This window comes from Pezoporus occidentalis, unplaced genomic scaffold (assembly GCF_034315485.1).
Source record: "Pezoporus occidentalis ecotype Australia unplaced genomic scaffold, CSIRO_AGI_Poc_V1 ctg182, whole genome shotgun sequence".
In the NCBI taxonomy this organism is placed as follows: Eukaryota; Metazoa; Chordata; class Aves; order Psittaciformes; family Psittacidae; genus Pezoporus; species Pezoporus occidentalis.
In genome coordinates this window covers 3136960-3151195 of record NW_026913662.1, presented here as the reverse complement: position 1 = coordinate 3151195, position 14236 = coordinate 3136960, and the positions used below count along the sequence as shown (strand labels likewise).

General features: G+C 36.5%; 1 protein-coding gene across 6 annotated transcripts in view; it reads left to right on the top strand.

The window, feature by feature from the left end:
* The window catches only part of CCDC91 (coiled-coil domain containing 91), a 120304-nt gene that overhangs the window by 29288 nt on the left and 76780 nt on the right, over positions 1-14236 (top strand). For all 6 annotated transcript variants that reach the window (XM_062615570.1, XM_062615566.1, XM_062615564.1 and 3 more), the window contains exons 2-4: positions 2633-2693; positions 2800-2878; positions 12630-12787. In XM_062615570.1, the coding sequence (XP_062471554.1) occupies positions 2664-2693; positions 2800-2878; positions 12630-12787 (267 nt within the window). In that variant the 5' untranslated portion in view covers positions 2633-2663. The remainder of the gene's footprint in view (positions 1-2632; positions 2694-2799; positions 2879-12629; positions 12788-14236) is intronic.

Sequence of the window (14236 nt, the reverse complement as noted above, 5' to 3'; positions counted from 1 at the left end):
TCAGGCAGGATTTCCCCTTAATGAAGCCATGCTGGCTGTCACCAAGCACCTTGTTGTTTTTCATGTGCCTTAGCATGCCTTCCAGGAGAATCTGCTCCAAGATTTTGCCAGGCACAGAGATGAGAGTGACTGGTCTGTAATTCCCCGGGTCATCCATTTTCCCCTTCTTGAAAATGGGGGTTATATTTCCCTTTTTCCAATCATCAGGAACTTCACCTGTCTGCCATGATTTTTCAAATATGTCATAGTTGATTTTTTTAATATGTCATATTTGATTCTATTATTCTGTGATTTTTAACATGCCTTTCCAAAATTGCTTTAAATCCTGTTGCACTCCACTGGACTTGTTCCAGTTTGTTTTTCAAAACACAGTGCTGAATATGGAATATACTTTCTCTGGCTGAGGCATAACCAGTTCTGAGATGATGGGAATAATGTCTTGCTTTTGGGGAAGGAAATCTGCTGCAGTCCTTTGAAGGAGCTTTGTGTAAAGTCGGTAGGAGCTGTTGATGTGATATATAGTGTATAGTTTAAATATCTTTTTGCCTTTCGAAAGCCTGCCTTTCTCCAACTGACTGCTCTGATTGGTACTTAAATGCTGCAATTTGCAGTAGCTATATAAATCACCTGTCTGTTATGAATGGCATTTAATAGTAGGGAGCATGAATATGTTGAGTTCTTGCTTGTTTGCACACTGCTGTCTGCAATGTTCTATCTATACAAATTCCATTGCTATTGGTTTTGTTCTCATGTGGGTTTTTTTTGAGTTGTATATTAAAGTGCTGAATGTTGATGGAATGCATGAATGTTTGACTGGTTAAGGTTGACATTGATACTATAAATACAAAAGATGCCCAACTATGTTATTTCTTTCTTAATAAATAAAACAGCCCAAACCCACTTGCAGTAAAAAGATATTTAGTTCTTTTACCACATACGAATATTGGACAATAATTTATCCAGATCTGTGTGCTTACATTGTGATAGTGGCAGTTTAAACTAGAGTCACCAGTAAGAACTTGGAAATTAATTTGTTAAATTTTGGAAGATGTGATTGAAGTGAAGTATTTCTTGGGGGTGATTTTCAGCACTGGATATCAGGTGAAGTGTCTCCTTCTGAGATTCTAATACTTGACTTTGGAGAGTTCCTCCAAACCCTTTGAATTCTTTCTCTGAGTATGTGCTTTCACAGTAATAAAATTTTCTCTAGCCTAAAGTTTATTTTAACTGAAGTCATTTAACTTTATGAACATTTTCACATTCTGTAAAACTTAAAGGTTTTTTTTGATCATCGTTCACTTGTATATCAGAAAGATATTTTTCTTTTTAAATACAATATAATATCTTTGTTTAAACAGCCATGTGTATCTTGAATTACTTTCATTAGCTAAGTAACTTATCCTCCATTTTTGTAAAAGGAACTGCAGTTTAACTATAAATATATGAAAATGCCACAGAATTCAGGGCTACAACTCAAAAATGCTGATCAGTTTGTAAAATCTAAATCAGTCCTTCCATGAAACCTAGGGAAGGACCTCTGTGGTAGCAGAAAAATTTCCAGAAATTCACCACAGTCTTTTTCTAAGTTGCAGTTTGTGCTGATGTTGCCAGACAGCTGAGAGATGGGAAAAGCAGGAAATCTGATTTAATCACAGTGCTGATTTGCAAAAGCAATTTAACAATGGAAAATATTTTTATATTTTAAATCATAAAGACAGAACTATGAAGTACATGGTAGATTGCAACTGCATTAAATTGGATTGTTTTCGTTACTAATGAAGTCTTCATTTTTGAATCTGATGGTCAGAAATCCTACTTCCTTGACTACTTTCTGTGTTTGCTTTTATTTTGTCTGTTTGGTTTTTTATTTGTTTTGTTTCCTTGTTTGTTTCATACTTGAGGGCAATAAATACAGCTTTTAAAGTACAATCTTTCTGGTTTCCTGTCTTGGAAAGCTATTTCTACATTTTTTCTTTCAAAAGATTTTTGACAATACTGGCGGGAAGTGCTTATCTTTTCCCTTGAAGATATTAAAATTCTATCATAAAACACCCAATGTTTTCAATTATATTGATAAATAAAAATTGCTTTTTAAGAGACATCTTGTAGTCCTAGCCCTTGCATCTTCCTTGTGAAAAAGTTTTTATTTAGGTCCCTTGATCTTTTTGAAGAACTTGTAAATTAGGAAGACTTCAGGTAACTTATGAAGAGGAGTACTTGAATGAAAGACTGAATACTCATTTCCAAATGAGTAGGTGATGAGGTTATGAAGAGCACATAGATGAGCTATATAGCAGTTGTAATCAAGCAAAAGGTCTCTACTCATCTATAATTTAACTGAAGAACAAATACATGAGTCATTTTGTCATTTGACTTCTAGTTGTTCATAATATCATTGCATTCCTCTTATGAGACTGACCAATGAAATATAGCCATATTCCTGCAGTGTAGAGCATTGTATTACTTCGTACTGCTGGGCTTTCATGATGTGACAACAATGAGTTCTTTTGCCTTGCTTTGCCTTTTAAAGCTAACAACATACCTTTGGTTTTGCAGTTTTTGTTGGTATTTTATGAGTAAATAGGATATAACAATTTAATGTTTTTTTTTTTTTTTTTTTTTTTTAATCAAGATTTCTGCTATATTCTGATACCAATTGAAAAATGGATGACGATGACTTTGGAGGATTTGAGGTATGCTGCTTGGATGACTTTTTAAATATAACTTTTTTCAACTATTTTTAAAGATATTTATAGCGTATTATAAAATACGTATTTTTCTTTTCGTGTGTGCTTCTAGGCAGCAGAGAGTTATGAGTTTGGAAATGGTGAAAAGCAGACTACTTCCCCTGCTATTGCTTGGGCAGCATTTCCTACAGGTATTGATAAAATCACTATAAAAAACTCTTAATAATGTATTGCTGTCTTTCTGTATTCACTGTAAATATTAGTATTCAGAAGGGTGAAAGAATAATTAAACAATGAAAGAATAGGAAGTGGTGAAAACCTAGCATAGTAATGTTTCTGAGTAATTATTTTGGGAAGCTGCACAGAGTTAAAGTTTCTTGAGCAATGAAAGAGAAGTACATTTTATCCAGTTCAAAGGCTGATTGGCATCTCATGGGAAGAAGAAACAGAACTTTGTCACTCAAATGGTATTTCTGCTTTTGAGTATGGAAGGTCTGTTGCAAATGAATGGAAAACATACAAAAAGTAAACTTAAAAGTAGGGCTTAAACATGTTTCTTCCTCCATTATGTTTCTTTGATTGTGCTGAAGTCTTTTAGTTGGTTGGGGGGAGGATCATCTTTTTTTATTTAAATTTTTAAAGTTAGAAAATGTATTAGACAGCCTTTATCTCACGCAGAAGCTGAAACATTATGGTGCTATTTTTTTAATTCATAGAAATGCCCAGTGAGTGTCTGGATTTTAAGAAATTAATAAAAGGTCATTGATAGTGGATAAATGTACAGTATCAGCAGCACTAAAAGACTGAGGAGGTGTTAATTGCCAGTTGATCTTTGTTCTGAGAATTTAGTCTCAGTTTCACTACTTTTGCAGAAAGAAGCATTGCTTTAGTAGCATTGAATAAAAAAGCCCCACACATTTTATTCTTTGGTCAGGAACTAAAGATTTCTAACTCTTATTATATAATTATGCTGAATAAATTAAGCAAAATAATTGTAATTTTAAAAATAAGACAAGGGTTTGTGTCAATACGAAATCCCCATAAATCAGAATCTTCAAATGGTTTGTTTATTTCTGGTGCTACTGGATTTCATCCATTCCAGAATAGTTTTATTTGTTGCCAAAATAAAAGTAAACTAATAAAAACCAAGTAAGATTTGCAAGAGGTAGCAGGATCGATGCCCGCATTCTCCAACCTAACTGATTCTGTGATTCTATGAAAATAAGGAAACTGTATTTTCCCAAATAACTTTATTATTCATTTTGTCATTTTGACTGTCGTTACTCAAAAATCCGTAAATCCATTATCATATTTGAATGTGTTTAAATTAAATCCAATATAGCTGTGTGGTGCCTGTCTCATGAAGTCTAATTTATATCTAGTGAGGCACGTACAATTTAAATTGTTTGGAAGTAATGTGGAAGTTTTTTGTATGATTTGTGAGTGACACAGAAGTCTTGGCTTAAGTTGTAGCAAGATATTTAAAAGAAAACTCCTTGCATTCAGAATATCTCACTAATGTGAAACCGTTTATGTGATTTTTCCATGCAAATGTTGCTGTGAATAATTTAACTTATTGCAAGGGGCAAGATATTAATAGCATCAATCAAAATGCTTGTTAGGCATTGACTTGTAAGTTAATGTTTGTCTGCCCAATGTTATTTACATTTATATATAAATTGTTCTTGTCTTACCCTAGCAATTTTTCAGTCAGTAAAGTTTGCTGAAAAATGTAAGAAACTCAAATGTATTACGGTGCTATCAAGTGTGATACCATTATATACACCCAAGATATGGTGAACTTTATGGAGTCATAAATTTTCTGCATCCTTAATATTTGTAAGATGTAGAGTTACAAAGCAACACTGTAACCTGTTGCAGTATTTCTCAGCATGAAAGAAAAAATCAGATATTATTTCTAGAGCCACAGTGTTTATTACAGTGAGGAATTTTGCCCTTTAATTTTGTCTTGAGCTTCTTGCTATCTATTTGAAAGTTGATTTCACTTTTTCAATAAGCTTAAAGCATGATAGAATGTTTATTGGTATGTGCAAATAGTTTTTTTTCTGTGCATTTTTCTGTGCACTCCAAATCGAAAAATGTTTTTTAATTGTGGTTGGTGCTTCAGAAGGCGAGAAAAATTAGAATTTATACAGCAGAAATATACCGTTCTTTCCCCTTCCACTAGGACAACTACCAGAAAGCATGCACCTCTATTCCATTATGTTTATCTAGCAGTGTCACCTAATAGAAAAATTTTATTCTGGTTTTATTCTAAATGATAATTAGAAAAATCTTTACTTTTTAATCTTTCATGGTTTCAAGTTTTAATTGGAACCCATTATATAAAATGCCGTATAAACATTGAAACAGAGAGTAGGGCTGGTCCAAACACATCAGCTCTGTGAGATAGTATGCATTATGAGTATGGAGGAATGAGGAAGTAGTGAAAGAAAAATAACAGGTGTGTAGTGGGGTTACTTAGATGTCTTTGCTACTACTGTTAGCAAAGTCCAAAGAACCAGCTGCTATTTTGGGTCTATTCCTTCTGATTGCTTATCTGCGATAGAAATGAGCAATCCTTCTTACTTAGTGTCATTATCTTTGTGATGGATTTCCTTTTTTCTGTCCAGCCTTAATATGAAAGTGCTAAGAAGAATCACTGTTTTACACCCATCATCTGGACTTTGTAGAGGTGTGAGGGAACTACTCAGACATCACTGTTTTCTTAGCTTGTGTTTGTAAAGTTCAAAGAGAGCCAACCAACAAAACACTTCAAGAATAAAAAGTTGATCTTTGGAAAGATGAGATCTGTCTATGAACAGTGACAGAGTATGAAGCCATATGTTTAATCCTCAGATTTAAACATCATTCAGAACTAACACAAAAATAAGTTTTTAAGAATTCTAAAATAAATTATGGAATATTCTAGTGTCTTATCACTGGTCCTCCTGGATAGCAGAAGAATTTAAGAGGCTGTCTGTATTAATTATTATGAGTGATGTCAGTTCTCATTTCAATAAGCATGCACTGGAGTATTGAAGTGCCTGTTTTTATTTTTAATTTGCATGGCTTGAAAGGTGCTGTTTTCAGCTGTTTTATTGAAATAGTTGTTTTCAGTTCTTTTCATTTTTTTTTTTTTTTTTCTGCAGAATACTAACATCTTGATTTGGGAGGGGTAATGGAGGGGTGGAAAATAGTAGGAAACTAAAATATCCATAAGGAGATGGAGGAAACTCGTTTCATTCTTTGCCATGATTGGACAGGTTCAGAGGTCTTTGTTGAGAATGAAATACAGCCTCATTTAACTCTGGAAAGGTCATTTTCTTTTGCTAACATTTGCATTACTTGGAGTATACGGCTTTACAAATGAGTTGGGTAACTTTTCAGATTTGACGATCTGGAATAGTTAAAAGATTGTCTTGTTGCATGTTTATTAGAATACATATCACCTCCCTCTCTCTCGTCGTTACAGCTGCCAAACTGCTTTAAAAGACAGTTATATTGCCTGAATATTTTGGCAGTTTTATGGAAACCCAAGTCTTAAAAAACCCAATACATGGCTGATGAGAATGAGTTCTCAGTTTTGTTTGTCTCTGTTATGTTGTGTAGTCATTGAATACTGAAAGATTTGGTTTTGAGGTTCAACTAGATGGTTGCTGTATTGTAAACTCTTGGTAGCTGTATATAAGTTCTACTTTAATAAGAAGTTAGGAAATAAAATTAGTATTTCCATATGGCCTTCGATTTATGTTGCTGCAATATTGAATGTAATTACTTATTTTCTGGAGTAGTTTGGCTTTGGAAGATTAAAATATGGGGAAGAACTTTCTGCTGTGAACTACAACAAATCATCTTGAAAGTACATTAAAGTGTTGTTTCTTTCCTTTGTGTATATTGTTGTAAACCGGTGTGTGTAAAGAAGTAGCCAAATGTTTCCTATTGGTAGGAGGACATTCATGCTTGTTGAAGTCAACAGAGAACTTCTTGTCACCTTATGTAGGCATGTACTTGTTGATTCTAATGCCATAACAGATGTGGAAATGTGCTTCATTCTGGTAAATCAGTGATCTGCAAATACAGTGATTGAAAGTGTTGGTTTTGGAAAGGGAAAGATTGGGAAATTTGCTTAAGGGAAAAAAAGGGAAAATCGCTAAGGAAACTACTAAAGCTCCTACAGCTTTGCAGATACTATGCATGCCATCTGAGACGCAACATTTATTATTGGCATATTGGGTGTCAATTGATATCTATTAATGTATCCCTCTACTCATTCTTCAAGCAATTTAACCCTTTCTAGTAGTTCTCCATTTACATTGAGCAAAAAGCAGTGTAAGTACTGAAAATACTTTGTCTGATTGGGATTATATTTATTAGTTGATGCTTTTTCGTTTCATAGGAAAAGAAGAATTTTTAACAGATTCTGCTGCTCTTCCTTCATAAATTGTTTTTCACTGATTTTAATGATTAATTTTAATGAGTGTTACGTATGTCTTTTAGAATGCACGTGACATATTCTGTTTTGTGCTATTTTGCTGTGTATTGGCAAAGTAAACTGGTTGATATTTGTAAACCTGGTAATTTTCAGTTTATTTTTCCCTAAGATGTTTATTCAGCATTATGCAGGCTGTAGATCCCTGTGTTCTAGCTCTGACATTACAGCTGACAGAAATTCCTGCCTTGTAGAATACAGTTTTCTGTCTCTTACAGTTGTGCTTGAGCAACTGTGTGGCCCTGGGATTTAAGCAGATCAGTGAAATTTGGATACACAAACCCAGTCTATATGAATGTTAGTTTTAACTGAAAATGTTCAGTGGTACAATTTACAGTGTGTACAGTATAATTTAAAGGCTCATTGAATTCTGTCATCAAAGACATGGGTAGTTGAGGATAGAAATACAGTTTTTGTCTCCAGTGGTTTTTTATTTTTAACAGCTGAAACCTGCATGTGGGAGAAGTGTACTACAAGTAGTTTGCAACGTTCCAGAAAAGTATGTGAAAGAATTATTTTATGGTCTGTTGCTCATGGCTCTGATGGCATATCATCTGTTAATTGCTGGATATAAATAACATCCAATCAGTAAATGTTACTCATGTTTATTTGTTCAGTGGTAGATTTCATATCTAATGTCTTCAGTCTGAAGCTCAGTATAAAGTATGGAATGTGATCTAATAGTTCATGTTCATCCGTATTTTGTTTTCAGAATTTCTGATTCCCCATGATTTTAATAATTGTTTGAGCTTCATTACTAAGATAAAGATACAGATTTTTTTCTTGTGTGAGCAAGATTCCAGGCTGTTACTGATCTCTTCTATTGGTTTGGTCAGTTCTTAACATACAAACCTATTACAGAGTATTCTTAATACTGGGAAATCAATAGTGTATGACTGTGTATCATAGCAGGTGGTGCAGCAGTTGGAGAGGATTTGTAAGTGGTGCTGAGAAGCCAATATTCATACTACATGTGCTTCAGGAGTTTTATTTCAGACTAGTGTTATCTTGGTGCTGTGGACTTGAATGTCCATTAGTTGTTGGAGTCCAGTCAGACATTTTTATCAGAGGCAAGTTTTCATTTTGGGAGTTCTGAAACTGTTCCATTATGATAACTAAAGCATGGCAAGCAGGAAATGATGGAGGGGTCATCTTCAAAGCCAAGTTTTGAGTTGAACTAAAATGCTAATGCAATTTCACCAATATATACACAAGAGGAATGAATTAAGTGAGCTTGAATTACAGACATAGAATTGCATGTAATTCTAGGAATGTCTAATTTATGAATCCTGAGCACTGCTGAAAGTGAAAAGAAGGTTTTGTGAAAAAGATGTTTGAATGATACCTTGGAGCGTTGCTGCCTTTTCTTGTCTTCTGCAAGATCATGTATTTAGCTGAATAATTTTATACCATGGCATTCAGAGGTGGTCACCAATTGTTGCTCTTCATTTCCCAGACTTTATTTTGCCAACTTCAGAGGTGGGTTTTTGTTTCTGCTTTTTCTTCCCCCTCAAAATGTGAAGCATTCATTACAATAACTGGAATCACTGAAAGCTTGATTCCACATAAAACTGTACTATCTAAAAAATAAAGTCTTATATCTAGTATGGATGCCGCTGAATATATGAATACCTTAAGTTTTAGTCTCTGTGAGTCTCCATTCCTCATCTGCATCCAGACTCAGTTTCTAGTTTTATTTCTGTGATAAATTATTTGAATGTGAACTATGCTATGGTCATCATCACCAAAGGATGAATGCTAACACCACAAAGATCAGTGTCATGCTAGTTTTGTCACTGTGAGTTGATGGTTTTAGGAAAAGAAACAACTTGTCTGCTCAGTCAGAATTGCCTGGTGCATTATTTTAGTTGGTTTTCCCTCTGTTGGAAATTGATTTCAAACTAAAATTCAGGATATTAAATGATAGCATAGAACAGAGACATAATTGGTGTTTCTAGAAGCAAAAAGGTTATCTTCTCTATCATCTCACTGCTATTTGAACTATCAGAGTATGTAACGGTTAGAGGAAGCTGCTTTGTAGGGGGAGGAGGGGAGCACAGCCTCAGATGTCCACTTTCCAATTCTGGAGAAGAGTTTGCTGTTAAAGATACAGTTGTGTCACCATACTTAGTTTTGTCCTGTTTACCTAAACTGGTTCCTGTTCTGTTTGCTGAAATACTGCCCTATAGGATTTTCATCCAAGTATCCAGAATCTGCTCAACTGTGTTTTTCCTCACCTGTTTTCTCCATGTTCAAATCTACTACTGCTGCAATTAGCATACTGTCTTGTGGTCTATTTCCTTTCTTCTTTTTCTTAGATGAGGTTTGTGTGTTCCTCTCTGTTAATTTGAATCCCAGAACTGGGAGATAAAGAAGATGGGACTCGGAGCATCTGGATTCAAGGATTAGTGTGTCCTTCTGAATGCTTTTAGGTCAACATACACACTTATTTGCACTGTGTTATGCATACTTCTGCAGTATTAAAGAGATATTGACAGGCTCAGCCTTGCTTCAGGCTAATGGAATCTCTTACGTTTGACCAGATTTGTAACAATAATGTGAACTGCTTTTTCTAAAGCAATTGGACATACCTATTTGTCTACTGCGAGTAGCTATATGAAAAGTTGCAGGGCATTGATATTAAATTAAAAATGTAGATTCATAGAATCACAAAATAGTTAGGGCTGGAAAGGAACTTAAGATCATCCAGTTCCAACCCCCTTACCATGGGCAGGGACACCTCACATTAAACCACCTCACCCAAGGCTTTGTCTGCCCCACCAGGGATGGAGCATTCACAGCTTCCTTGGGCAACACATTCCAATGCCTCACCACCCTCACAGGAAAGAACTTCTTCCTTATATCCAGTCTAAACTTCCCCTGTTTAAGTTTTAACCCGTTACCCCTTGTCCTATCACTACAGTCCCTCATGAAGAGTCCCTCCCCAGCATCCTTATAGGCCCACTTCAGATACTGGAAGGCTGCTATGAGGTCTCCACACAGTCTTCTCTTCCCTCAGGCTTCCCCAACTTCCTCAGCCTGTCTTCATACGGGAGGTGCTCCAGTCCCCTGATCATCCTCGTGGCCCTCCTCTGGACTTGTTCCAACAGTTCTATGTCCTTTCAATGTTGAGGACACCAGAACTGCACACAATACTCCCAAGTGAGGTCTCACAAGAGCAGAGTAAAGGGGCAGGATCACCTCCTTCAACCTGCTGGTCACGCCCCTTTTGATGCAGCCCAGGATACAGTTGGTTTTCTGGGCTGCAAGCACACACTGTCGGCTCATGTTCATTTTCTCATTGACCAACACCCACAAGTCCTTCTCTGCAGGACTGCTCTGAATCTCTTCTCTGCCCAACCTGTAGCTGTGCCTGGGATTATCCAGACGCAGGTATCAGACTTTGCACTTGTTATGGTTAAATTTCATGAGGTTGGCATCAGCCCGCCTCACAAGCGTGTCGAGGTCCCTCTGGATGGCATTCCTTCCCTCCAGGGTATCAACCGAACCACACAACTTGGTGTCATCGGCAAACTTGCTGAGGGTGCACTCAATCCCAATGTCCATGTCACTGACCTATCATGTTAAACAAGACTGGTGCCTACACCAACCCCTGAGGGACACCACTCGTTACTGGTCTCCATCTGGACATTAAGCCATTGACCACAACTCTTTGCGTGCGGCCATCCAGCCAGTTCTTTATCCACGGAGTGGTTCACCTATCAAATTGATGTCTCTCAAATTTAGAGACAAGGATGTCAGTGTCGATCGCTTTGCATATGTCCAGGAAGATGACATCAACTGCTCTACCCCTGTCCATCAGTTCCATAGCCCCATCATAGAAGACCACCAAATTGGTCAGGCAGGGTTTCCCCTTAGTGAAGCCATGCTGGCTGTCACCAAGCACCTTGTTGTTTTTCTTGTGCCTTAGCATGCCATCCAGGAGAATCTGCTCCAAGATTTTGCCAGGTACAGAGATGAGACTGACTGGTCTGTAATTCCCCGGGTCATCCATTTTCCCCTTCTTGAAAATGGGGGTTATATTTCCCTTTTTCCAGTAATCGGGAACTTGACCTGACTGCCGAGAATTTTCAGATACAATGGACAGGGGCTGCGAAACTTCATTCACCAGCTCCTTCAGGGCCCGCGGATGGATCTCATCAGGACCCATGGACTTGTGCACGTTCAGGTTCTTAAGATGGTCTTGAACCAGATCCTCTCCTACAGTGGGCTTATTCTCACTGTCTCTGCATCTGCTTTCCAAGACTTGGGTGGTGTGGTCAGAGCATTTGTCAGTGAAGACTGAGGCAAAGAAGTCATTAAGAAACTCAGCCAATTCCTCCGAAGAGGAATCTTCTGGAGAGGGCCCACATTGTCTCTATTCTGTCTTTTGTTTGCTATGTACCTACAGAATCCCTTCCTGTTACCCTTACATCCCTAGCCAAGTTTAATTCTAACTGGGCCTTAACTTTCCTAACCTGGTCCCTAGCTTCCCGGACAACATCCCTGTATTCTTCCCAGGCCGCCTGTCCTTGCTTCCATGTTTTATAAGCCTCTTTTTTTCCCTCTGAATTTCCTCAGCAGCTCCGTATCTATCCAAGGAGGTCTCCTGGCCCTCCTGCTGCACTTTCTTCCAGTTGGGGCGCAACACTTCTGATCTTGTAGCAGGTCATCCTTGAATATCAACTAACACTCTTGGGCCCTCCGGCCCTCTAGGGTGTATCGCATGGATCCTTACTAAGCAGGTCCCTGAAGAGGCCCAAATGTGTGCAAAGTTTTCTCTTTTTATTTATTTTATGTCTGAATCTTTTATAAAAGTGCTAAAGTTTCTGTTGTGCTGAGTTGTTAGTTATGATTGACTGTTCAGGATTTTTATGGCATAACTGGAAATTGCTGTGGAAGAGCTCTCACTTCAGTATTAATTACACTTACGTTTTATTAGCTAGAGAGTTATTTACTTTATCTTTTGAGCTCTTATAAAAGGTAAATCTGCTTTTATCATGTGTCTTGGTAAGCTGTTTGTATGTGTCTTCAAAGACAGTTGAGGTTTTTTACCTTTAAAATTTCAAACCTTAGGAAATTTTAAGTACCTTTTTGCAGTTGACCTAAACTGATCAAAGATTGTGCCTAAGCTGAAAGGTTATGTGAATGCAAAAAGACAAAAGTTAAAATTGATGCTTTTGATGGAAATTGTTTTGTGAAACCTCTGTGTAAGTTACAAATCTAAATTTAGTGTGACTGTACAGTTTCAAATATCCTTAAGTTGATGGTTCTCAAAATTATATGAACTGTGCAAGTAGATTGTAAGAGGTACATAACCTTATATTAATATGACTATACTTGTTGCTAGTGTGATGGATTTTGGTAAGTATAGGTTTCAGAGCCAGAAGTATTTTTTTTAATGCTTCTTTGTATTTTGTTCTGTGTTCTGTTTTTATTTCTTGCATTAGTATCTGAAGTCCATATATCTCCTGATGTTCTCCTGGAGCACTCCGTGCTGTCTTCCTGTCTGGTTCCTACTGACTCATTCAGTTTATCGAGTGATAATGTGGCAAAAGCTATTAAAACAGCCACCAATGTTACAAACCCTGCTGTTCCTGAAGAACAGGTAAAACCACAATTTTTGTGTTTCAGTAGAGGAACAGTATGTATTAAATATCTTAGCATTGTATCTTTTCTGTGCAAGAGTTGCCCTTTAAGAGCATAAGGTCTTTGGTGTCTTGTAGTACAGACTTTGAAGTAAAATAATTTTAGATTATGTTTAAATCCTATCGCTGCAAGGCACCATAGTAATTTGGTATAGACTGCAAGAGGATCTGTGTTAAAGTTACTAAAAGTTAAAGGCATGCTGATACTGCTAGACATGAAATTAGGAAACAATAGCAGGAAGGGTCTCTAAAAAGACTACGTTATTGGTAAACCTGTAATGATTATGGCTGTACATATATGTCATACTTTCTCAAGTGGTTTTAGGTCTAAAGAATTAACTTTTAATATTTACATAATTATTATGAAATTAATTTTATTTATATTACTATATTTTACTTCTCCTCCTCCCCCATTACATTTAAAGGTTTTTTTTTGTGATCTGACAGCCCTAGTTATGTGATCTTGATCTCTCTTAGTGGATGCAATACTGCTGAGAACTGATCTTAGCTTCTTTGGTGGGGGTGAAAGTGTTTTATTTTTAACTAAACAGATGAGCAAGGGAGGGAAAATATTTTCTGTGTGGAGATTAGCACACAAAAGCTATATTTCTGTGGATGAGAATTAAATAGATTTACCCTTCCAAGTGAATTTTTATTGCCACTGATTTCAGTGACACCTATTTAAACAAGTTTATTGATTGTAAAATTCCTTCTTTTGGGGTGCATAGTAGTATATACTTGAGTTAGAAAGTGCTCTTGTCTTTCTCTGAAACAATCAATATTTTTGGCAGTTTGCAACCCTCTCATTATCAGCACTTACTTGGTTTCTTATTCTTCACAATTAAGTCAGATTTCCGTAGTCTGACCATTTACAAGCATTTGTCTAGTGCTATTTTAAAAACTTGTACAAATACTTCTTTTGATTGAACTGACTCTTACTGGTTTTCTTTTGAGCAGTATCTGTGTGTTTGCGCCTTCAGAAAGACTGTGGTTAGTACAGCTCCAGTAGTTCAGTCTTAGTAATGAATTTGTTACTGGTTTGTATCTGTTCCCAGCCTAATGTTGTGGGGAAAGCCTATAAAAAGTGAAGAGAATATGTGCCCAAATGCAAATGATACCAGAGGAAATTTCTTAGAAACCTGAAAGTTGGGTTGTTTTTCTCTTGAGAGGGAGGGAGTGTTTGTTTTCTTTCTTGACTGATGCCAGCCAGGGTCATTTTCTGTGTTGAAAGCTCTTCATCTGCCTCTCTGACAATGTTTTGATAAGTAAATTTCTATTACTGGCAGGATGATCAAAATATGCTTTTCTTCAGCAACAACAGATCCTATCCTTGATTTTGGCTAACAGTGAAATGTGAATAACCTGTACACTTTCTTGTTTGAGCTAGGCCAGCTGCTTTAGCTTGTGTG